Raw genomic sequence first — 27,876 nt, 5'->3', positions numbered from 1 at the left:
GACTTGAAAAGACAAGATATCCAAGGCCACAAGCAACCATTGCCGTTTTTTTTTTGGGGTTAAAATTTTTATCAAATTTAGAGTGTTTTTTGTCACCTTGCTGATTTTGATTAAATTGACAGTTGATTTCTAGTAATTGTTTTTCAGTATTCTGACTATGGTTACTCTTTTTGATTGATCTAACTTAGTTTTTATGCTAATTACGTGTTTTCATTTGTTAAATTGTTAAATATTTTCGATACTTGAAATAAAGAATTGATGAGGAAACATTTAACTTGCAAAATTATGTAATGATGTCAAAATGTTTCATGAGGCAGCTTTTGGATTTACAATTAACAGGCTGAGATGGTGTATCTAATACACAATTTAAAGATTAAGGCTGATGGCAGAGAATGTACTAGGAACTAATACTTGAAGACTATATTATGCTTAAGATTTCCTGTAAGCAGATTATTTTTGTGCAAGTTTTAGCCAGACAAAGATATATAAACTGGGTGTTCAAAGCAGCAAAATAAGTTGTCAATGTTTTAGGTCCTTTAGAAAATCTATCAACTGTACTGCCTGGATACTGGTTCCCTGCAAATAAAGACATTAACTTTAGTATGGGAACAGATTTGTGGTTCATTGAGGAAAAGTAGTTTATTAATATATTAGTCATTCGGTTCTATTCTTACATTCTCTGTAGAATTGAATACGTTATATAAACCTATAAAGGATTAGTAAACGTTTATAATAGTTCTCTCTTATCGGAGATTATGTGATTAGATTTATAATCCTGTATAATCTTGTATTCATCAGAAATTACAGGGAAATACCTTTTGCATTATTTAGAAGTATTGATTGAAAACCATTTAGTATTTCATTGTGTCCGAGAACTATACAAAATATAGATAAATGTCTAACTCTAATGGATTTTTCTGGGTGTTTTAAGCATTTTCAATATAAACATATTTATGTTGTCGAGCTGCACTTACAATAAATCGAACAATGACGGGATCTTAAAAGACCTTCTCACTAAAAATTGAAATAGTTTATTTCATGTGTTAGAGTTTAAAAGATATGTGCATGTTGTTTTTTTTCAAAATTAAATCAGTTTTAACTACTCTCTATGCTTCTTTAGACATTAGAAACACCTCAAACAACAGGGTCCAGTTCAAATTGAAAGATGTTGACAGTTACCAAGATACTCTACATATATATTGACAAAATCAGTTTTCTATTTGACAGATGAAAGAATTGTACCTCTGTTATATATCATTATGTCTTTTACAGGTTTCTATTAAGCCTAGTTCTAAAGGATAATGGAAACAGTTAGCTTTTGGTCCCTATTAAGTGTATGTCATTTGAATGTCATGTAAATGCATTATAATGGCTACACTTCAACTGAACTAACTTGTTTGACACTGTGTAAAGCACAAGTCACAAGGGTTGTTAGAATGAAAGATATTCTTATTTACCAAGATTGCTTGAAGTTTTATAGATATAATACTGACAAGATTTTATAGCCAAAAAAACAAGTTTATATAAATTTGAATAAAAAAAATGAAACAAATGTAGTAGTTATTCAGTTTTAAGTTCTTTGATTGTTTCTGAGTCATACCATCTCCTTAGTTAAGTCTGAAACTGGCTTGTGACAATGCTGAAATATTATCCCCTTTCCAACAAGTCTCTTTCCCATTAGGTCTAAGTTCAAATTCCTACTTTAATTACCATTGTAATTTGACTCTCTTTGAAGTACCATAATACTTTGTAAAGTTGTTGTGTGATGTATTGTTTAATTTGTTTTTATCCTAAATATTCATGAGTAACTTGCCACTGGACATTATACAAACAACAATCAATTCATTTTTTTGTTTGTTTCATGCGAGAATATTAACTGTTCGTTAAAAATAAGCAAATCTTGTTCTTATTGACCGTCATCAGAACATCACCACCACCTTTTAGTGATTTTGGAAAAGACTTTCTGACAGAAAGCACTTACTGTGGATTCATTATTATTCGTTGGATACCAATTTTCGTGGATTTCGTGGGTACAGGTGAACCACGAATTTAGATGTTCAACGAATTGTAAATTTTCTATAGGCTTGTACACAGACTTGGGCAAAACCACGAAATCAAATATCCACGAAAATACAGGCATTCCTCAATCCACGAAAATTGGTACCCATGAACATAAATGAATCCACAGTAACTCATTATCCACTTCAATAATGTGAACTACATGGCTAATTTTCCAGGCTATACACTTGAATTTGTCTTTATTTAGTCATTTGTATGACAGTTATGCTGTTACATAACTTCACAGTGAAAGTATTTACAGTATTCCTGATTAAAACATATAATTTGTCATTTCTTTGCATGATAAAACATACATGAGGCATTTCGTTTTTATGACCCAGCTCAGTGTTTATTTAGGTGATTATATGAAAATTACAAAAAGATTAATGTTTGCATTAAAAGAAACGCAGTAAAGAGATAGTTTGTAGTACAGAATTAAGTGCAAGCTTTAGTGCAATAGTAAAATTAGTTGTAGGCTCTGTGTGACATTGTCTGTAGAATGTTTATTGCAGGGTCAGATAAGTCTAAGATTAAGATGCACCTTTGACAGGCAAGATTCCAAAACTTACATTAGTAAGTATTTATAGTAAGGTCATTGGGGAACTGATGTAATCTGTTATGTCTTAAAATGCTTTTTGATGAGTTGTGAACATGAATTTGTGTAATATCAATCTATAAAGACTCTTTCTTTAAGGAATTGAGCGTCTAGATCAAGCTTAAAATAATCCTTACCTATTGAAAATAGTAACAATCCAACTTAATATGCCAAGCAGAGGTCCTGAAATATGTCTGACCTCATGACGTGTCTGGCAAATTTTGATTCGGTCAGACAAGTATTGCTAATTGTATTACCAAATATCAGAGAGCTGCCAGGCAAATTATATTTTGATCATGCAAAATTTTTTTTGTTTGCATGACGAGATGTCAGGCACAAATTTCAAACTTTCAAGAAGACTGACCAAGTACTTCTATGTTGTAAATAACATTTTGTAAAATGAAGACAATGTAGATCACAATGCAAGGAAAATACATTTTAATTATCTGATAGAATTTTTATATGACATTTCAATAAGATATTTTTCCTATAGTTTTAAAATGTGAACTGAAAAAGATTATAGTGCTCAGCTCCAGGACATGCAAATACATTCACACTATATTTGTTGTCACAAAGTGCAAAAAATTTGTTTCTTCTTTTAAAACATTATAACTATCATTGTTGCATGTTAAAACAAATCAAACTATTCACTTGGGTATATTTCGTTAATGAACAATCATAATTGATCAAGAAGATTGCTAAAGTACTAGTAACCTATGATTAATGGAAAGTGTTTCTAATGGAAGGCTATTGGTTTATGTTATGATTTCCTATCAGTTTCATCTTGAAGGTTTACATGTAAGAAAACATTAGATAGTTCAGTCATATAAATTTACACATTCCCCTGTTTCAAAACCATAAATAAACTGTGGAAAATGAATTAGGAATCAAGTTTTCCATTAAGTTTGAGGAAGTGCAGATATGTTTAAGTGCAAAGTAAATCATTGTATGCTGGTATAGAAAAGATCATATGGCTATAATGTAAAAGGATGAAAGAAATCATCCAGAGATCTTTGATTATCATTAGTTTTCTGACACGGAGCATCCCTTTGTACTTTTAGTTTGATAATCCCCTCACGTGTTTTCATATACTTATCACATGCATTTCTATTAAGTCATGATGCTAATCATTAAGATAGAAAATATGTTTTATACATGGATTAATAAATTGAAAGTTTAAAAAAAAAAGTTTACTTTAAAAGCACATTTGATAATGAGTAATCATAACCTTGGAATACTTCAGTTCATAACATTTTTCCAATGAGTTTTACCTAAATACACCTGATTAATATGGGCACAATGTCAAAGTCATTCTTGTATTATAAAATTCAAATAGAATGACAACATTACCCCTCTGGTGCACTAAACTTTGTCCTCATTTAATAATTATTGTACTTATTACTGATTTAACTGTAATTAGTACCTACTTTAGAAACTGTTGGAGATGGATGATTAGATAGTGCTTTACCTTGCACTAATTTTAACAGTAAATTAACTTCATTTGTTTCTGTAGAGTTTAATCTATTTTAGTGTACTAGTCCTGCTTCTTTAATTTTAATTCACTAAATGATGGTTTCAGTGCAGGAGTTATTTTCATTTGAATAAAGTTGAAGGTTGCAGTTATGGTATAAAAAAGATAAGAGCCAATAGTTTTAATATAAAACCTGGATTGTCATTTGTACCTAGGTCTTTGTTGATCCATGCACAAAGGATTTTACTTTTCAACGCAAAAGTTAATGTATGCGATCTTTTCTGAATGATATTTCTTATGAGTAAGTAAAGTACTATCATTTGTATTTTTGACGTGAATTATGTTTTTTATTTTTTTTGAAGAAATACTCTGATAGACCATACAGTCAGAAATTTATTACAGCATTGTGTTTGTTCTGTATAATTGTTAACACAAATTTCTTTCATGAATATAAGCTTTTAGATTATGAAACCATATTTTATATAGTTTATGTTGTACAACATAAGATCTTTAGACTTTCAAGTGGGAAACATCCTTAACTCTGGTGACTTATTAAGATAGATATGTATGGTTTAAGCTCTAAATGACTCTATGACAGCCTGGTCATATAACAAAGAAGACTTTAAAAGCTTCCTAACCTTTTAGACTTATAGTTCTGATGACCTATACTGAAGGGGAAGGACCATGAAAGTCACTGCACTATGAAGTCATGTATTTTCACATGCACATGGTTCTAAAGCTGGGAGCAATGACATTAAAAGTTCACCTTTTTAATAAAATTTGAACTTTGAATTGTGGATTTACACTGAACAGTTCTTTCAATTTTCACTGTTTAATTCTTTTAAATTCTTTTTAAATTATGAATATTCTAAAGATTCTGCAGGTTCATTAAGTAGTGTATCTTTTGGATGTTAAGCTAACTTAATTCCATCATTTGAGTGTACATGATTTTTGAAAAGTTTTATTAAAACTCTTATGTTAAGCAAGTTCATTTCATTTTCAACAACAGTGTTATTCTTTCCTCAATAAATGTATGCAGGCCTAGTGCCAACTCTGAGGATCTTAAAGTATACAATAGCTATGGTTGACTGTGCAAAAGTAAAAACACCAATAAGTTTCCTACTGGCAGTGTACAGTTGAATGTTCGTTTGTAATTTCGTTTTCTTTTATTGCAATAAAACAGGTTGGTGTTTACTCTAAATTTCAGACAATTGTTGATTCTGTGAATATAAACATTTTAAATTTGTGATGTGTTCTTTGTAAATTAAATACAAACAGTTAAAGGTTGTCTTGTAAAGGCCACCATCAATGTTGGTTATTTCTTCAATTGTTTGATTAATGTTTTCATGTCTGTTATTTAATTGAAACCTTTGGTAAATGATCTCAAAATGAGACATATGCTGAGATCATCGATTTAAGATTGAAACCCTTGATTTACAACTGGACTGAAAATCAGACAACTTCAAGATGAATTTAAAATATCCCAAAATTCATTAGCAGAAAATTAATCATTTCTGTGCAGAAGTTTTTTTTCATTTGAATGAAGTTGAAAATCACCATTTTAATGCTATAAATAAACAAGAAATTTCATTTGAATGAAGTTGAATGTCAAGGGTTTGTCATAAAATAAACCAAGAAACAAATTAGTTTTGATATGTGGATTGTTGTTTGACTGTCTGTCATCAAGTATGGGGTTTGGATTGCCAACTTTAAGTTAGACATTTCTTCTTAATGTATCAACTTTACAATCACTGAAATCTAAACTTTTCCAGGACTAAAATCTGAACTTTACCATGACTTAAAATTAAAACTTTACCAGGACTGAAAACCATAATTTCATGATTTGAATTCTGACTTATAATGATTAAAATCAAAACTCCTTGAAAAAAAAGAAAATTAAAAAGCATACTTATCTTTATTGATTATATAACCGAAGCTCTTACTTATTGCTGTATACTTTATATTGATTGAAGGACATATATATATATTAAAATGTTTGCATTGACCGAATATCACATGTGTTCATGATTGAAATGACTTTTGGAATAAAAGAAATGTTTGACTTCTTGATGCCAGGAACCTTCAGAATAGAGTTGTATCTTTTGTGTCTTGAAAAGCAAGATCTAAGTAATACTTTTTTCTATGAAATCAGGATCCCTGTTAAAATTTTAAGAAGTACATTTTTTTTTACCATTTAATGAGAATGAAACCATGTCTGTTTCATTTACTGATATACTGATTTTAGAATTTCAATTAATCAAGTAATTGAAAATAATTATACTGAAATTGATAAATAAATGTTATATAAGAAATTTGATAAAATGTTCTTAAATAAGAAAGAATGTCAACTGTATGTTAGTGCATATTGATTACAGATTGCTTGTTATTACTAGTAATTTGGCATATTGCCAAACTTTATTTAATAATTTTTTGAAAGTTTGCCTACACTTGAACTTTTTTCCTTAAAAGATTGATATTAGTTTTAATATACACAATATTTATCAGTGGAATGCATGATTAAACAGTTTCTCATCTCATAAAGACTTATTGCATATGTATATGTCTTCTGTTAAAATTAAATAGCTTTCAAAGTATCACAAATGAAGGACATACTTAAAGCTTACATTGAGATTTTATGCATTTTATAAGATATTTTAAATACTGTTAGAAAATGCTCGGAGTGTGTATCTCTCCACAGTACAACTGATTTTTGGTCGGCATGATTCATGCTTATGTAATAACCTTTATTGGATGAGCTGTTGTTGAAATAGTTTGGGAAGTGAAACATGTAAGTCCAAATCAACAAGAGATTACACAGAACAACATGTTAACAGTAATGCTAATTTATTACAGTAAAAGAAGTTTAAGTTTGTTTAGAAAGTATGATTTGAAGAAGATTCATGAGATTATATTTTTGCCTCAAGTTGTCCTCCATAACTAGCCATGTAGACTGGTTCCATTCTTAACCTAAAAAAACTAAGCATATTAAAGAACCAGTGTTCCCTGTTTCATTCATATCACTTATTTTATATTTTGCTCCATTATGCAGAAAGATTATGATTTTCAATATCGGTATATTTTAATTTATATATTTTTAGGCTCCGCCTGGAATTTTGAAGATGATACAGATTCAACAACTTCATCAGAAACAATGACAAGTGTGTCAGATGATGTTCCCATTGGTTCTAGTCAGTTATACTACACAACACCACCTAAAGCTGTAAGTCAATATCCACAACTCAGAGCTTACTTGAGTGATCTATAAACTCACTAGACTAAATTTGAGGCACTTTTATGATGCTTCTTTCCCAAGTTCTCTAAAATATTTTACCTGCATAAAGATTAACATCATCATGCAACTTTTTATATAGCCTCATATGGAATGACTTCATAATTACATAATGCTTTATATTTTGTAATGTCGTAATGGGTTTTACTTGTTGAAGGCTGTATACGTGAGTAACCAATAGTTGCTAACATCTACATCATTGGTCTCTGGTGGATTGTTTTTTCCTTGGCAATTATGCCACATGTCCTTATTTCATATTGATGAAATTGATTATTTAGAAGAAGATGGATAATCCAAGATGGCCATCATTATTGCATCATTTTGGGAAATGCATGGAAACAAATTTCATGTAAAAACCTATTGTAGACTAAATACATATACTATTGTAATTAGATAAAGACTTTCATATAGAAATTGTATTCTTCCCAAATCCAGAATGAATATGAAATAAATGATAATTGTCCATTTAAGATACATGCCTAGTTCATTGATTCAAGGATTGATAAAGGTTTTTACAGAATATGTTTGTTAATTTTATGATAAATTGTATTGGAAAATTAGAGAAACAATAAGTGATAACAATGTGTACATTTAGATCTGAATTATTACATCATAATATTGATACATACTGTGGATTAATATTTACGGGATTTAAATTTTTGTTGATTATTTGAATGTTCAACAATGTACAAACTTACTGTAGCTTTGTATGCTGATTTCAGAAAAACAATGAAGTCAATTATCCATGGAAACTACAATTTTCACTCAATCCACAAAAATTGGTAATCACAAAACTAAATTAATTAAGAGTATTTCTTTTGGTTTATATCTGGTCAGGTGAAATTCTGTATTCTGCTTCATTTTAACTTTCTAGTTACCATAGAAAATGAAAGGATGTGGAGTAAATGTACATGGGACAAAATCGCACACAATACATAGAAAACATAGAAAATTATATTTACTTTTAAAAAAATTAGTTTGTATTCATCCCTTTTCATTACCACTTTGTATTTTATGAAACAATTAGTCTTTTGTACCATAATACTGATGGAACAGTATTGACCTCTACCTACTGCCTCTGTCAATATTGTTTTCTGCTCATATGGACCTCAGGCTATGGCATAGTGTATTTGATTTGACAGGAAATCTTTTTATGAAATTATCAATTAGAAGTCTTTATTTTGGATTTACCATCTTGAAGTTTTCAGCTTAGTCATCTTAACAGTTATGGTAATTAAGAAAAATTTTAATCTCCTGGATTAGAATTAAAACTGTCTATGATATGAGTTGATGAGTCAGTCTTACTGCTGTTACTTCCAGTACTTAGTGTTGTACTGTTTTTTTTTGCATTTTTTGTATGCATCATAAATGAAGAATGTTGCCTATTGCTTTTACAAATTGTTTCCTGTAGGGGTAGATAATACCAAATACATTGTGACATGACATACTAGTGCAGATACACGCTGTGATACTGAACTCAATTTAGAAGTCATTTTGATAGATTCTTGCAGAGCGGGTTTTATTTTTAGGTGGAGAAATGAGTACAAATAGGATATTTGGCAAAGTTGAGAATTAGAAGAAATTAGTGGTATTAAAATCATATAAATGCTGATAAGTGTCAATGCTATGCTTTCAGGTCACACAGTACTTGAATTGTTGCATTACTTAAAAGTAGCTTGTTTCTCATTTGCATTACTCTAAGAAAATTAAGATAAAAAAATTCGTAAGGGTTCCGCGGAACCCAGTGTCTCGCCTACTTTTGGTGTTAATCGCAGGCTCAACAAAAATGAGGAAAAAAATTAATAAAAATATTCCTCTCTATACTATCTTTTGATTGTAAGAAGCTTCTGTCCAAGTTTGGTAAAAATCCAGGATAATTTATGAATCTAATAAATGTTTTAAAAACTTAAACTGCAGAATGTATGTACTGTTGACTGGAAGAAAAACTAAGTCCATTTATAAGTAAAATACAGAAAAAATGGAACAAAATTTTATCAAAATTTCCTTCTAGATACTAGCTTTTGATCATAAACAAGCTTCTGTCCAAGTGTGGTACAAATCCAGGATAGTTTAAGAAAGTTGTTAAAATTTAAAAAACTTTAACCACAGAGTGAATGTAATGTTAACTGGCAGAAAAACTAAGTCCATTTATAAGTAAAATACGGAAAAAATGGAATTTTCTTTTTACAAAATTTACTTTGGATACTATCTTATGACCATAAACAAGCTTCTTTCCAAGTTTGGTAGAAATCCAGGATAGTTTAAGAAAGTTATTAAAATTTCAAAAACTTTAACCACAGAGTGAATGTAATATTTCCTGGCAGAAAAACTAAGTCCACTTATAAGTAAAATACGGAAAAAATGGAATTTTTTTTTTACAAAATTTACTTTTGAATATAATCTTATGATCATAAACAAGCTTCTGTCCAAGTTTGGTAGAAATCCAGGATAGTTTAAGAAAGTTATTAAAATTTCAAAAACTTTAACCACAGAGTGAATGTAATGTTTCCTGGCAGAAAAACTAAGTCCACTTATAAGTAAAATACGGAAAAAATGGAATTTTTTTTTTACAAAATTTACTTTTGAATATAATCTTATGATCATAAACAAGCTTCTGTCCAAGTTTGGTAGAAATCCAGGATAGTTTAAGAAAGTTATTAAAATTTCAAAAACTTTAACCACAGAGTGAATATTTGTGGACGCCGCCGCCGACGACGACGACGCCGACGGAATGTAGGATCGCTATGTCTCGCTTTTTCGACAAAAGTCGAAGGCTCGACAAAAATGATGAGTTGGCAATTTTATTTTAAGAATGTGCAAAAATGTTTTCCTGTTCATTTTCTTTTTGCTACTCGAGAGACCATCTTATTCGACATCAAATGATGTTTACAGTAGTTATTAAACATCTTTACAATTGTAATACTTTTGAGATTTAAAGGATAGGTTTGTTTGACAAAGAAAATGTGCATAATTCGTAACGTTTTGACAGGAAATTTTCCCGCAGAGATGTTTCTAAGTGAATGACTTTTTTTAATTTTCTGGGTTTTTTTTGGGGATGGTGATTAGACTTAATAGATTGTCACTGGGATTGTGACAAATGAGTATGCAATATGATGGAAAATGAATATTTATAGCTTTTGATATTTAATAGGCATGTACAATGGGTGCAAAATGATTATTTTTTATTCAATCTTCCAACATTTACATGAAGTTGTAGGTGGTCAAAGTCTTTTCTGTATACACGGTATAGGCTAGGGGCATAACGGTATCATTGCATTAGGCAAAATTGTCAGTGCAGTGAATGGGCTCATACTTTTTCAACTTAATCAAAAAGACAAACTGTCAACGATTTTATGTAAGTAGATAAAATTTACTTATTTCCAGAAACAAAAACTAAATCCTTTATTTATTTTTTATTAGAGAATAAGGTTTTCAAAAGATGTTTTGATTTTTGTAACTCAGTAAGGCATGAAATTGAATTATCTTTTGTTTTGTAACTTGGTACTAGTGTGCTTTGTCTGCACCATCAAGAATAATTATACCATGAAAACCAAAGGGGACAAGGATTGTATTGCAGATGAGTATATGATTGAACTATAATTAAATAAACTGTTCCCATTTTAAACTGGAGGGATAAAAAACAAAATGCTGTAACTAATTTTATTTAAATCATATATTTTCCTGGGTAAGGATTGGTGGTTCTCTCCAGGCACTCTGGCTTCCTCCACCATTAAAACCTACCGCCACAAACTAACTAGCCAATAGTGCTGAAAGTGGCTTTCAAACACCAACAATCATTTATTCAATCAAATTATATAGAAGTGAAGAATAGTGCAAATTTTTTTTTTTTATTGGGAAATTTTTACAGATTAAACTTATTGTTACTTGAATTGGTGAAAAAATTTTCATTTTGAAGCAAAACTAAATGTCAATGAAAAAAGAATTTTTAGGTTGTGAAAACAAGAAATTGTCCACCCATAAACTGGCCATTGTGAAATAAAGATAACCTTTTAAAAAAATTCCTATGTATAATTATTTACAAACATGTGAGCAAACAGAATTAGGCAAACTAGAAGTAAAAGGACTTAACATCTAACATCTTTTTCATTATGGTTACACCAGAACCTGGCTATATATATGTATATACCACCCTCTTATGGGAAACCATCATTAGCTTACTTCAGTTATCATTCATCCAAACATTGACCTCTTTTAAAGAAATATGGCTTGAAGGAAAATTGTAGTCTGGTTTAGTGGGTAGTATTTCCAGGCAGTTCAACTATCATGGGAAATCACTTGATTTCTTATCAAACAGTTGTTATATTGAGGGCTTTCTACTATTATGAAAATAAGAAGATGTGGTATGATTGCTGATGAGACAACACTCCACCAGAGACCAAATGACATAGAAGGTTAGCAACTAAAGGTCACCGTACTGCCTTCAACACCAATACAATGAGCAAAACCCAAACCGCCATGTTTCTCATACATGTACTTGATCCATGCATCTTTTTAATTGGTAAAGTTCAGGGATCCCAGTAATTATTGATTGATTGGTTGTTAGTGTTTAACACCACTTTAAGCACACTTAGCTATATCATGGCAGCAACTTTTATAGGTTGAAGCAATAGTGAACGGAGAAAACCATTGACTTTTGCATGAAAATTTCTCTAATGAAACATGAAGCAAAAGGTTAAGATGACTATAAAAACAAAGGTGGATAGGCTTTTAGGGGAAATAGATAAGATGCTTTATATCAAAAGCGTTGTTTAAAATTTAATAGTTTAATAGTTGCAAATTAAAAAAAAAAGAAAAAAAAGAATCATAAAATGCTCCATGTGTGGAAACGTATACAATTTCTGTACCGAATGATTCTTTCACTCTTAGTTAATAGTACAAAACATAAAAGTTCCATTTAACCTTTGATAATCATAATTACTGTCAAGCTAACTCGCCATTAAGGTTATGATATGCATATAAACTGAGAGAGAGTAAAAAGTGAACGATAGAAAATCTTACATCATCAACTGCTGCTTCCTGAAAGAAATCCTGTCTGTCGATGTTTCATCTTTATCGTTCTGATGCTGTGCAGGAATAAAAAGTAGAAGAAACCTAATTACACCCGTTGTGAAATAATAAAGTTTATCCCCTCTTGACGTTATTGTCTGATTAGGTTTAGAAGGGTCCTGCTGGGAACAGATATCCGTAATCTTAAGATGTTTCTTTTCTTCAGAAAAGGTAGAAATAATTAAGTTGATTAGTCCCATCTTTTTATATTAGATAAAGGTATTTTGTGAATGCTTTGAATCAGTTGGCCAGGTGTGATTTTTGTCTGTCAGTGTTCTGTTGATTTCTCCTCCTGAAGTATTCATTCTTAAAGGAGGAAATTTACATTGTTTATAATAAAACTTGTTTAAGTTTAATAAAGTGACTGGAGTTTTTAGTGATGAAAATGCATTATAAAGTGAAATATTTAAATTGCAAATTCAAACCAAGGGTATGTATTAACATTTGTTTTATTTTAAGCCAATTGTAATTAAGTTTGTGTTTTTGCAATTTGCCTGCTTTTATTTTTCAAACATGTTCTCGATCTGAAAAATAATTTTTCACCATGTATCTTTTGAAAAAGATTGCTAGAAATACAAATCATTTGCAGAAAGTTATCAACTGTTTAGCTTAATTTTTTATATGTATATAACGAACAGTTTTCCCCTTATTTTGAAAATCAAGTTGAAACAAGTGAAAACAGTTACCTCCCCTTACTTATGATATTGTCTGTTTTTTGTTTTGCCTGATGTTGTTTTTCATGAATGTGAAATAAAAAACATACTATTTTTAGTAAAATATGTGGAAATCGTGAGCATATAAACTTGAGCTCAAAAGCCTGTTAATGAGCTTTACATTGTACAGTCTTTTTTAATAACTGCTTTTCTACTATATAAGGAATTATGCAGGTATAATGTTGATGAACTGTATTAGCTTTACATGGGAATGAGGGTATTTATATAATGATTTAATGTGAAGGTCTGGTGTTGAATGTTCATAAATCTGAAAAAAATCTATACAGCATATACACTCAGTTTCAATGGTAAGCTCAAAATGGAAATTTTTAGAATTGTTTACATTGTTGTTTCAATTGTATCAGTCAAACCGTCTTTATTTACTAACTCTCAATACATCATCATAGATCATATTAATATTTGCATAAATTATTTTGTTATTTTATTTTTGTAGAACATGGTACGCAATCAAGACGACAAAAGGTAAATATGCTTACAAATGTCTATTACAAACTGATTTGTTACTAAACAACATTTTACCAGTACTTGTGTCACACTCATGATCTTACTGTAAGGTTACAGACTGTTTAGTCCATCAGTGAAGATCTCATAGCAACTGTGAAGTTGAAGAGCAGCAATTTCATTTTCTTTAATCTTTAGATAAAACAATTTAATATGAGGAAGAAGTGCTCAATTAGGTTAAGAAAATCAATAAAAAGAAAAATGGATATACTAGTTAATCCAAAATGGTTGACTTTTTACTACATTTCGATTACGCTATCCTGTTGATGGAGGCTACCAAGTTGTAAAGCATACAATTTCCCACAAATTTGTATATATGATTACCAAAAAGTGTCAGGCAATCGATATGGCCTTCATCTCTTTCGTGAGTAACATCTGCCTCATACTATTCATCTAAACTCATCTTGTATCCCTTATGAAGTTTTAGTTCATGAAAAGTAAAGAAGGATCCCCCCCGGGTTGATTCAGGTATCATCTTCATTGTTTTTTTTAAGGTAATCAATGTCAAGAGGTTTTTCAATTGTGATGACAGGTTTCTATAATATGGATTATAAGTAATAGTTTCTGTGTAGTTTTTCAGTTTTCCTGATTCTCAACTGTCAAATAGTTGGATTTAAATGTTGTTTAAGTTAAGACACCAAAGGATGAAAAAAAAATTAAGGAAAATATTTTAACTCATCCAGGAGTGATATATCACGTTTTCAAAATGACTATATCCTAGACATAAAAACTTGTAATATATTTAGGTTTAATGTTTGTTGAGAAGAGTACTTAGATTTATTTATTTTAAACATTCTTTCCTAATTTTTAAAATAAACTGTCAATATGACCCTTAGAGATCTTATGACAAATATTTTGATATATGAATGCTTGTTTATTTTTTGGTCCCCATGTTTTGTCACCAATTATCCTATGATTTACTTTGGACCTAGATCTGATCCATGATTTTGTCCTTTTACATTTACTCTTTTGTCAATAGGTAATTGACCAGAAAGAATTCAACGATGAAATATACTCAAATGAAAGATCTTTGAAGATAGAATAAGAGAGTGTCCTTTTGATGAATAAGTTTTTTGACACTTTTACTGATAAAGGATGTGTATGGTTGAAAAATATGTCATCATTATCTTTTGAATGATATTTAATATTTCTCATTTGATATTTTTGTACGTTAATTGCTAGAGTAAATCCATAGAGAATTGTAATGTAAAGTGATCATTCTTTCACACATATTTTAATGGAATATATTTACGTGACATCTTTTTGGTGCAAAAGGAATTTCTCTTGTCTAGTTTCAGTGTAGTGGTAATCTCATGTATCTATATATGGACATTAAGTGTGAAAATAAATGATCCATATGCTTATCTATGACAAAACTTGTCAATGTATATAAAACCCTTAGGAATGATAGGAAATCATATTCAAAAATATCGATAAAAATAACAGTTACTTGGAGCTATTTGAATATTGGTACAAATTTGTCATTTACACAAGTTGATAAATATTGCTCTCAGTTAAATAGATCATTTTTATTTTTTCCAATAAAAAAATAACCCTGAGAACGAATGTTGTAAATTTGCATTTTTTGGCTCAAATTAAATATGTATTTAGGGGAAATTGTTCTTATCACATAAATAATAATAAATAATAATCCCTATTCTTCCCTATATGCAAGACATTGATTGACTTTATATGGACATCTGATGGTGGTGTAATTCAAAATATTAGTTCTCTTGATATCTGGTAAGTTAAATGTTAAAAGTTGGACAACACAGTTTTCTGTGTAATTTCTAAAATCAAAATTCAGGGCTACAGAATTGTAACTTTTATTTCCTTTGGCTTTTTGTGATTCCATTTGTCCTATCTTTAAACCTTCAGTTGAGAGGGCAATCAGACACTGTAAGTGCAAAATTAAAGAGAAAAACTCCATGGCCAAAAGAATAAACAAGAATAAAAAAGAACATAGAATTCCCCCAAATACCACAAGTAAAACTGAAGATTCAACAACATAAAACTCACCAAAAACCGTGGGTGAAATCCACCATTTCAAGAGTGAAAAAATGAAATCTAATTTGTTAAATCATTTGTTTTGAATGATATATTCACTGGCAAATTTTATGTTGTACAAATTTAATTCAGTATTTATTTCTGGCTAATGAAAGGGTCTTTCTTTAATGTTAAAGATGACTGACTAGATCTTGTAAAAGTGGATGATAAATAATGGCTGCACATATCACAAAAAGTTCATGCGATGCTACAAGAAAATTATAGTCACAAGTCTTAATATATGTCAGTAAAAACAATGAATTTTGATTGTAAATATGTTGGTGAAAGATCTGCAGTCCAGATGCTGTTGTAGAAACCCATACAGTGTACAATCTTCAGACTCATCTCCTTTGTAAAAAGGCTAAAAAAAGTTAATTCATTGAAAGTTCACAACTTATTTAATTGTGTATAACTGGGGTTAAAAGTCACTTCTAGGAAAAGGAAAAAAATTGGCCACACTGGTAGTTTGGGTACACTTATCTTGGATCTACCATTTAATGACTTACAACTTTGGAGGAACAAGATGACTGAGTCTTGTCCAATCTTGTATAGACACCTATCTAATGTTGAAGTCACTGCTTGTTGTCATCTAGAGGTGGTTTGGTTATTTCTTTTTCATTTGGTTTGCTGTCTTACTGAGGTATACCCCACATCTCCTTTTATTCATATTAAATATTTGAACTGCCTCGGTGGTCTTGTAGTAGCATGTTCACCTCGAGTGCGGGAGGTCGTGGGTTAGAACCCCTGCTGAGTCAAACCAAAGACTTTAAAATTGGTATTTGCTGCTTCTCCGCTAAACACACGGCATTAAGGAGTAAAAGCAAAGACTGGTCGGCTCAAAAGACAGAATAATGTGTCCGAATAAGGTGACATGTCTTCCTGCGGACTGTTACCTTGTGAACTAGCACGTTAAAAATCTGGCTCAGCGTGTCGGTCTAGTACAAAGCAGGGTTATTATTCATATTACATTAATATGTTCTCATCCTAAATATGCATATTAATTTGCCGCTAGATGTTAAGCAGCCATCCATCATCATCATCATCATCATTAAATATTTGAATAAAAATATTGTTCCATACATTAAAGCTACTATAGTAACTTGAGATCACTGTAGTCTCTGAGAGTGTATGAGTTTCATTCAAGCAGGAAATTAATTATAAAATTTCATCCCTTGGACAATATTGGATGTAAATTTTTAATGTAATCCATGATTTATCATTGCACTACTTATGTAACATGAAGAGGAATCTTATGAATGAACAATTAACACTGTTGTAGGAAATCAGTTAATTTTGTTCCGTTGTTTCAAAAATCTGTTTTAAAATCAATGATTTTTAATGAAAATTTGATAACGCTTATATTTGATACATATATTGTCACATGTGGAGTCATTTTGAATTAAGACTTCATCTCAAAATGGAAATGCATTAGATGCAAAATTATAAATATTGTGCATTAAATTGATTAATTGGTCATTCTATCATATAAAAATGTCACGATATTGGTACTTAATTATGATATCAACAGATATAAGATAGAGGTATATTTTTGTGGATATAGGTAAAGATAGGGGTCAAATTTTAAAATGTCTTTTTAGCGGTTAAAAGAATTATGCTTTATGTAATAAGAGAAAATGTCAATAGCCATGACATCAATTTTCTTTTAAAGAAGATTCATGTGATAAGAAATAAAGAATCTAATATTTAGAAATTTGATCATTTAAGTAGGTAGTTAACCAAAAGAATGCAAAAGAGCCTGAACTTTTAAATATACAATAATGAAATGTTTTGGGTGAAAAATGAACAAGAAAAAACATGTATTTCATAAAATGTTTTAACTGCTTAGACTGTCAGTTCATAAATTGTATTATATGGCACGCTTTGAAATAGAATATTTTATTTTTGTTTGCCTAAAGTTCAAGATTTGAATTATTTATCATGATTGTGGTGCTTATAATGGGGTCACAAAGAGTTTAATTGCAGGTTTTATGTTGTTCATCAGTAATTCATACCATTTAATTAGCAATTTAAATCTTTTAATAGAAATATGTTATTTTATCTTAATTTTTAAATCGCATAAAGTAGAACACTGTTGGTATAAGTTAGTCAGAGTTGACTCCCTTGAAAAATTTCTTCATAATGTAAGGGAGATAAATCTTGTCATCTTAGTATCAAAGTTTTGATTAAAATAAAATTAAACATTACTATATATATTAAACTAACCGCTGACAGTGATTATGATTGAAATTTGTATTCATTTAATGTCATTGACTTTTATTTAAAGTTTAATAAATGCTGAGTGGTATTTAGGGCAGAACATTTATTGAAGGATGACTTAGCAATTGATGTTAAAACTTCCCAGGTATTTACCCTATCCATTCCACAGCTGAATTAATGCTTTGAAAACCTTAACAATAAAATATATATTTTGATTTTACTTTCATTGAATGACAGAATTACTGTAATTTCAAACATTTGATAGGCTTTTTAACTCTTTGTGGTGAGGGTTGATAAAAGAATTAAATAACAACACCTCTTGATAATACTCATTCATGCTAAAGTACGTAAAAAACTGGCACATCAGAAAGAGAAACTATGGCCTACATGGTGGTATATTTCTAGAAGAATAATTTAACTTGAATTTAGCATTATATTTCAAAACATTTGAATTAAAAGACTATTTTGAATGACTTTGTACAAATGAGATATGATGTCATTTCATGATTTGATGAAGTACTTGTTATATATTGTTGTGGTTTAAATATCCATCCATTATTTTTGTTAAAAACGTAAATGATTATTTCCGTTAAAAAGTGGGATTTGCTTTCTTTGATTCTTTCATTTGTTGGCTTCATTCAATCAATAACTTTTTACGTACAATAACATTAGGTATGGTTCATTCTTTCGATAATGGTAAAACTTAAAAATATTTTGTAGATCATTTTGTAGAAAATAACAACAATGATATAACGATGTCATTTATGTGCTGTGATGAAACAGAAAATTCAACAGATATTTAACATGTACTGTATAACATTATATGTATTTTTTAAGAATAGAAAGTGTGAAATTCAGTTTTTGATTTATTTATATGTTTCATATTTGTTTATTTATTTTGTGTATGTTTCAGTGTTGGATTTCACAAAGTAACGAGATGCTTGAGTCAAAAAGATAGAATAAAGAATGACGTGTTACAGGAACGACAACGATCAGTCAGTCTGGATTGGTAAGGATTTCTATAAATAATATATTTCTTAATTGTTCAGTTGTACTGAAGAAAAAATTGGAGAGTTTGGAAGGGGCGTCATTGTATTGCCAAATAATGAATGATTAGAGTTTTTATTTTCCCAGGTTTATATTTTCTACTTTGACTGAATCTTACCTTTTATCAGCAATTTGTACATTTTCTCTTTGATCTTACTGCCTAATATATTTAAGATCATGGACAGGACTTGATACTCGAAAATATTAGGCGATGACGTCATGAATCAATGCAGCAATGTCACATGCTCAAGTCCATCCTCATCTATTTATCAATGAAATGCATGCGACTTCATCAACCATCCCAACATTTTGTACACATTAAAGTAGTTTACTATTTCATATTCTCAACCAAAAAAAAAACAACATACAGTTGAGACAAATTGCCGATAAAAAGAATAATGGCATTTTGTTATTTTTTGATACTGACTTCATCAGCTCGCTCTAGCAGGCTCCCTTGATATTCTTGCTGATAAAGTCAGCGTCAAAAAATAAAATGCCATTATTCTATATATATGATAATAATAACCTTACCCAAACCAAAAACCTTTAACATTAGGGCACACATTAAAGTACATGGATAATAAGTTTTTTAAAGCAGAAACTAGAAAATACTAACATTATCTTGTATACAAAGGGGAACAACTGGACAGCTAACTTTGACTCTGTTCATAAACAAATAAATATTTATTCTGTTAATAAAACCAATTGACATCATGAAAAGTGCTTTTAAGAACAATATTGTCATTTGTAAGATAAATATACTTAGCCCTATGTTTACAGAAATTAGTTACAGGATAAATAACTTACGCTGTTCAACAGGGGTATTACAAATTTCAAATAATATTGGGAGTGATTGGTATGTCCTACTGTGGATTTAGTAATCAATAACTGTTCCTTTAGTTCGATTTGTAATTTACATAAAGTAGCCTTTTATAAGTAATAAGGTTTTACTTTCAAATAAACACCATAGATTTATAAATAAATATAGTTACATTAAGTGTATTACTTTCTTAAAAATATTTTCACTCTGAAAATGATCATATATTTTTACTGATAAAATATTGATAGGCATTTAATCCGAGACCAAGTTTGTAAAAATTGCTACTGTAGAATTTTGGCATAACATTTAACCAACTTTAACTGTAAAACAGCTGTTAATATCATACAGGGTATGAAAGTATTTACATTAAAAGATGTTTAAAAAATTCACAGACTTTAATTTTAGATAAACATGGTTAGTTAAATTTAAATATTTCGATTATAACAGCTTATGATGTTAGGGATTTTTACATTGGATTACTAACTGAGAGAGGATTAGTATAATATATACACAGGATGACTTTACAATCTCACAAAATGGAACGTGACTTCATAAATATGACCTAAAGGAGCTGAGTCGCGTTTGAAGTTTGCAATGTTCAATAGAAGTATTAAATATTTCTTCACTCTTATTTTATAGCATTACCTTATTAAATACATACTGACAAATTAACTATTGATTCACCTGTATATTGAGATATGGTCGATCGTCCGCGATATCTGTTCCAACATGTAATTTTTATATATTTAAATTTCCCAGTGAGACAGATTTCTTAAAGTGTTGATAGGAATTACCTGCCATTAAATTACCTACATCTCGATAACAAAAATGTTTGATCCTGTTGTCAATTCCTTCTTTTACCTGAGTTTTAATTTGATTGATCAACTATGTCAATTTTTATGTAAACATTTATAGTAGTTTATTTCTTCGTTAGACTTTATTATTTTCATTGTGTGATAAATTTCAGGAGAAAAACTTATATTCTGTGAGTAATTAATGGTAATTTATAGGGTAAAGGTCATATATTTGGTTTTGTTTTGAATGCAAAGGGTCATTATTAGTTTTAGTTACTTTTGGTATAAATGATTCAATGTATTTGCAGGTGATTTTTGTGGCATTCCTTGTAAAATATAAGAGTCACATTGAAAAAAAACTTGTATGAATTTTACCCCCTGTAAATATAACTTAAGCATGGGTAGGGGACAGTTTTTTAAACGAGTACAGGGTCTTTTAGTCATGAGAAAGGTATTGTGTGTATTCATGTTTGTCTGCTTCTGTTTTATATTACAATGTATTTGTTGCACAAGGTATGGGTACTAATAAATTTAAAAAAATAAGATATTGCAACGATGTGACCAGTGTAACAATTCATAAAAAAGAGACAAGATACCAATGGGACATTCAAAATTCATCAGAGGAAGAAAAACTGATAATGCCTTGACAAAAACTGATGAAAGTACACAAAACACTACATAGAAAACTAAAGGCTGAGCAACATAAATCCCACCAAAAACTTGGGGTGATCTCAGGTGCTCTGGAATGATCAGCAGATCCTGCTCTACATGTGACACTTCTGAAGTACTCTACAGTGTTGAAGTGCTAAGAGTAGAAAGAGAATTATATAACTATGAAAGTAAGTTGGCATAGCAGACATGTGACAAAGCTTTGTTGTGTATTTCAGCCTTTTGGAGGAGTAAGTTATTTAGCCAAGTTCTCCCTAACCAGTAAAAGCAATCTTAGGTTTTAACATTGATCACAAACTGTTTTTTTGAATTCGTACACTATTTCCCAGAATGCATTTTTAATAAACATGCTTAATCCTTTTACCAAATGCACTGAAAATCTGTTCTACACTGCTTTGTCTATTTCATACAAAAAAAATACATCCTGGTAAAGAAACAGTTATATTGAAATAATTATGAGGCGAGTTAGTAATTCTGGCAATTCTTAGACAGATTTTACCTTCTTACAGATGCACTTAATACCTTATACCACCCTTACCTTATTCTCCATTTTTTTTTATTTATCTATTTTACCTACATTAATGAAATTAATACAAAAAACTTTAGATTTCCAATGCTTGACATTCTTTGATTTATCTCCCCTTTCATATTGGCATGTGTCTGCACCATAAAGTCAACATTCAGTTGCATAAGAATGTTTTATGTTTGTGGTGATTCATGGGAGATTTTTTTAAGTCATTGAAAATGCTAAAATTATACTAGTTATTGCCATTTTTATCTGGGACTAATACATGATTTATTGGTCCCAGTTTTTATTCAGTATTAATTTTTCACTATAACTAATTTTATTTATAACATTTTTAAGAATTCAACTATGAAATTGAGATAAAACAATACTGCTACATATAGATATAATAAATCTTTGTTTCATAATTGTAACCATTTAAATTATCTACTTGCATGTCTATCACGAATTAATAACTGTATCAGGAATAGTTAGCCATTATTCATTTAAAATCATAACCGTTGGGATAAAATTTTGATATATTTGTCTTAGATAGACAAAGTTCAATTCTTTCCTATGCATAGTACACCCATTGTTTATTTTAAAATTGAACAAATATCAAACAATCTGAGATGGAGTTAAAGGATATATACTTGTAATGTTAAAACTTGTTGGATTTCAATGTTTTCCTTGCACCAACTTAAATGGCTAAGAAAAAGTCCTACTCCAAGGTGAGTTTTAAAGATTTTCTCTTTAAAAATTTGCTAATATTCAATAGAAATTAAAGGAATAATTGCCAAGTAAGAAATTTGGAAAGTTTAACATGGAAATATCACAAAAACAGAAATTACTTGATAGGCCCACCAAAAATTAGCAAGGACAATTAATAAACTGGTAAATTCCCATTAAGGCTAATGTGGATTACTTTATTTAGTGGGTAAAAATTTTCCTGGATTGAGAAAAAATTGTATATTTCGATTAGATGGTTTTCTGAGAGTGTGCATACATAAGCCTATAGAATATTTGTACGTCATTCTACATTTTATTTCTAAGTTCACATGTACCTATGAAAGCCAGGAAAATTAGTATCCACAAACCATTATGAATCCACAAACAATAATGAATCCACAAACAATAATGAATCCACAAACAATAACGAATCCACAAACAATAACGAATCCACAGTATATTAGAAACTCTTCACTGATAATCATTAGTTTTTTTCATTTAGATGGTGGTCATGGTTTTATCTTTCAATACTTCAAATAATAAATTTAACAATTCTTCTTTTTTTTAAGTGATGGGCATGATTTCTGCAGTTTTTTTTTTCTCTTGTACTTTCTAAGATTCTGCCTCTTGTATATTGACAAAGAACAGGTATTTTTCACTCAAGCTATGTCATGACTAAGTTTTCATATACATATAAGTTAAAAAGAAGTATATTCCAAGTTATACTTTTCGGTGTACTACTTCTGAATAAAATAAAAACAGCATTTGTTCTTTCAGATGGAATTTACAAAAACTTCATAAACTAATATAAAAATAAGGAGATGTGGTATTATTGCCAATGAGACAACTATCCACCAAAGTTCAAATAAAGTGGATGTAAGCAATTATAGGCAACCGTACGACCTTCAACAATGAGAAAACCCCATATTAAGTATGCCTCACTTATCAATGTTAAAAAAAAGGGGTTTAAGGGATTAGAAACCTTCTTTTCTTTTGAAGTTTTTGTTTAAATCATGCACTATTTTGACTAAAATTATAGGCTCAAACCCACTAAAAGATTGGATGCAAAAAGCTTGAAATTATCTTTTATTTCCTTGCTGAATTGAGTTCTACTTGCTGAATTGAGTTCTAGATTTGTGTGTAATGTATCATTTTGTTATTTTTAGTGGTGATGGACGAACGATAAAGATATTTATGTCTCAGAACAATGACACATCACCATCCAGAGATACCCCGACTGGTCTGTTACCTTCCCCTAGTGCACCCGCTCAACTCAGAAACATGAATGGATACCAGTCTTCTCACCGTGGATCTAAAATACTTGTCTGTAAGTTGAATGAGTTAATTTGAAATTTGAGCAGAAAATAATTCTTAAATCGTCATCACACTTTGTTTAGAAATATGATCTTAATTGTTTGATATGAAATCTGAGATGTATACAGGTTTGTTTAAAAATTTAAATTAATCTGGATTTAATAACATTAAAATATCAATTAAACATAATCGTTTGAAGAATGCAATGTATGTTTACGAGAACAAAGCCGAATTATTTGGCTAAAACTGTCAAGTTGACTGACTCATAGTAAGATTGTTTGTTTTTCATCAAATGTTTAAATAGAATTATTAAAAATTTAATTGAATTAAATCAGTTATTAATAATGGCCAAATTGGAACTGGTTCTATCAAAATTTTGTAGTCACTTTCTAAAAGAATTCTATGGAGGTATGTAACTTGTTCAAAAATAAGATATGAGAATTTACAAATATTTTAAAACATGGTTTTATTTTAATTCAATTTTTGGGTATGATATATTTGTACTCCTTACCCGGGTGATATAAGATGTGTCTGTTTTTTAAGTAGAAACAGTTCCTTTATATTGATTTTGGCCCTTGAAATCCCCAAACTAGTAAATTCTTCAATCCTGTAAAATATATGGTAGTTTTATAAATCATTGAATAATCTTATATAAAAAATTGAAAACAACACGTTTAATAATTTCATGCGTCCGAAGCACTTTTCTGGATTTACCTTCATCAGGAACGCTCAATGCCAAACATTTGAAATCCGAGGGATGTATAAGTACCGAAACAGTTGAAGAGCTATATGACAAAAATACAAAAAAACAAAGAGCCAAATTCATCTAAGGTCAATTTTGCCTGAGGGAGTTGAAACCCTAGTTTTTTAATAATTTCAAAATTTATAAACAGACAATTTTAGAAAGGTTTGTTATAAATCATGTCAGTACCGAAGTACTGACTACTGAGCTGATGATACCCTCGGGGACTGTTAGTCCACCAGCAGAGGTATTGACCCAGTGATGTAAAAAATTGAAAACAACACGTTTAATAAATTCATGCGTCCGAAGCGCTTTTCTGGATTTACCTTCATCAGGAACGCTCAAAGCCAAACATTTGAAATCCGAGGGATGTATAAATATAATCTGGACACTCATTTATATTTTGAACAATTTTGAAACATATTAAAATTATATTTGACCTAATATGGTCTATGTCATTTCATAATTAAGCTTTTGCCAAATTAGAAAATGATCAAAGGCATCACCTAAAATAGATATTTTATCTACTGTAACATCTCTAGAAATAAATTGAAGCAAAATATCTCTTTGGGTAAGTTATTGGCTCCAGTGTAAATTTTAATGATAAGATCTCAAAATGGGAATGTTTTTGGAGTATTTTACAGACTGTAAAGTCTTCAAGCATATATGAAAGACACAATTCAGAAATATGTAAAAACTAATCTGACGTAACTAATATCTTGTGAACATCAGGATGTTGTTAGAACAATAGTATGGTACTTTTTTATTTTCATTTTTAAGAGGCTTTAACATACTTTTTTTCACCTTTATTAAAGTGGTTGCTGTCTCTGTAATTCCCTACAAAGAAAGTTATGGAAGTAAGACTTTGGTTTGTCTATGTCAGCCACATCAACAATCAAGTTTTTGATCATGTTACAGGGTGCCATCCTCTTTGTAAACATATTTTTTTTTAAAGTTAGTACACTCATACGGCAAAAGTTAATGAATTGTTTGTGACAATAAATTACATCATTAAAATAAATGTTTGAATTAATAAAATATTGCCATTTTTATACCTGGACAGAACTATTAAAACAGTCAGAAATAATCAATTCAAAATGCACTAAATGAAATTAAAAAACGCACTCTTAAATGTATATCATTTTCAAATATCATTGAACTAAATTAACCTAAATTAATAGATTATTAACAAGTTATACATATTCTAAACTTGATATCAGTTTAACATGACTATGTGACATGAGATTCAGTACATTGATTTTACAGTAAATATGGATGTTTTTTTCTAGACAACACGAATGAGGGTTCTGGTTAAGGAACCATTAGCTTTAGTCACATTTATTAAGCAAACATCTCAAAGAAAAATGGAAAGTTTATAAGAGAAACTTTTATTGCAGCAGTATCAGACCTTCTCAGGAGATATACATTTTATAAATTCTTATTGTAAAATATTTGAAGTGGTCGGCAGATTGTAAAAAAAAATTCCAAGTCCAAAAATAACGCATCGTTAAAAAACATATGTTATGCTTTGCATGTGTACAACTCATGTTTTAGGATTAACCCTTCATCGTGTCCTAAGATGATACAGAATTCATTAATAGGGATAGTTGTTTGAGGATACAAAACCAGTTGTGTGTCAATAAATTGTGATAACTTTGTTTTGTTTTTGAAACAAATTTTCAGACGCAAAATTGAACTTATGAGGTTGTTTTGCACGTAAACTTGTTTGTTTGTTACTAATATTTTGAATTCAGTTTTGATTTCAAAATCGTAGAATACATTTAATATTCTGAAATGCTGAATGCACATAAAGCATATAAATATTTAGTTAATACAGATATCTATTAATTACGCTGTTTTCATAGAAGTGTGTATGACAACAACATTCATCACATCAAAATACAAATAATAAACAAAATGATATTGCCTAATGCTAAAACTCCAATTTATAATGATTAAATCCTTGAGTGCAGTGTACTAGTTAAAATATTGCTAATTGTTACGTCATTGAAAATAACAATTCTGTAGTAAGCGACTCCATTTGTAAATTGGCTTCTCATAATTAATTAATAATTTACAGCGTATCATCATATGGTTATAACGGTTTATTCATCTATCTAAAAGTGCACAGAGTACATGAAACATACTGGTTCATTTACCTTTTCTAGAAAAAAAAATCTGAGATCACTTAACCATTAGAAACAGTTGTTTATCAAAATAATTTTAATTATTCATTATAAATATGTAGCTATAAGGGTGGGACAGTATTTAAATGAATTATTTCATACATCTGCATCATAAGGTTAAAAGCAACAAATGTTTCAAGATAAACTCATTTTTCATTATTTGTTCAAGATTTTGCTGAAAGTAGCAGGTGAGTGGACAGCAATACCAAAGTTTGGTATACCTTAGAATCTTGTATATATTGGATTAAATCTCTTTGATGTCTTCACAAAATTATTTAGCAAGGATATACCATTTAGAATATATTCCCAATCTGTTATCAAAAAGGGAACTTATATTGTTGATTGCACCTGACAAAAATAAGGTTTAAGTTATCATTATTGTTTTTAATTTAAAAATTATTCAAACTATCCAAACAATGGCCCATCCATAATTCCTTCTTTGCTCTGAAACTGCATCTGCAGATTATTTGACATTGATAATGAAGATGGCTTTTTTACTGATCAAAGAATATGTGTAGGATATTAGAACATGTACATGAGAAATGGAAGGATATCTGAACATGTACATGAGATGATGAAAGGATATCTGAACATGTACATGAAAATAATGAATGGATATCTGCACATGTACATGAGACAATAAATGGATAAGGAACATGTGCATGAGACAAAGAAATGATATCGGAACACATACTTGAGACACATATATGAATATGTACATGAGACAAATGAAAAGATATTGGAACACTCAGGTACATGAGAAAAAAAAATTATTAAGGATTTTAATCTTACTCCTAACCATATTTTGTATCGATATATTCTTTTTTCAGCAGCAAAGAAAAGAGGGTCTACAAGCAGTGATACGGACATTTTGTCGCCACATAAGATGTATGAGAGACGGAGGTCTGATAGAGAGAAACGATCAGGAGATGCTTCAGGTAAGTTTTATTGTTATTTGTAGCTTTGTCTTTTCTGTCTCTCTAATGTTTTCTTATGTTGGTATATCTCGTTTTATTGTCCCCTGCATAGCGCATTGCGGGGGACATGAAAATTTTGTCCTTCCGGTCTTGTTAGTGCTCTCACAGGTACAAT

At 29.8% G+C, this 27,876-nt stretch overlaps 1 protein-coding gene across 8 annotated transcripts in view; it reads left to right on the top strand.

Moving 5' to 3' along the window:
• Window positions 1-27,876, top strand: part of LOC127709014 (ankyrin repeat and fibronectin type-III domain-containing protein 1-like) — a 157,364-nt gene that overhangs the window by 110,511 nt on the left and 18,977 nt on the right. For 5 of the 8 annotated variants that reach the window (XM_052214279.1, XM_052214283.1, XM_052214284.1 and 2 more), the window contains 6 exons: window positions 7,223-7,344; window positions 13,648-13,676; window positions 18,892-18,987; window positions 20,813-20,830; window positions 23,709-23,869; window positions 27,615-27,722. In XM_052214279.1, coding sequence (XP_052070239.1) covers window positions 7,223-7,344; window positions 13,648-13,676; window positions 18,892-18,987; window positions 20,813-20,830; window positions 23,709-23,869; window positions 27,615-27,722 — 534 coding nt within the window. The remainder of the gene's footprint in view (window positions 1-7,222; window positions 7,345-13,647; window positions 13,677-18,891; window positions 18,988-20,812; window positions 20,831-23,708; window positions 23,870-27,614; window positions 27,723-27,876) is intronic. The other 3 variants (XM_052214282.1, XM_052214287.1, XM_052214280.1) reach the window with 2 other exon arrangements.

This window comes from Mytilus californianus, unplaced genomic scaffold (genome assembly GCF_021869535.1).
Source record: "Mytilus californianus isolate M0D057914Y unplaced genomic scaffold, xbMytCali1.0.p SCAF_7, whole genome shotgun sequence".
Lineage (NCBI taxonomy): Eukaryota > Metazoa > Mollusca > Bivalvia > Mytilida > Mytilidae > Mytilus > Mytilus californianus.
This window is presented reverse-complemented; position numbering and strand designations above follow the sequence as displayed.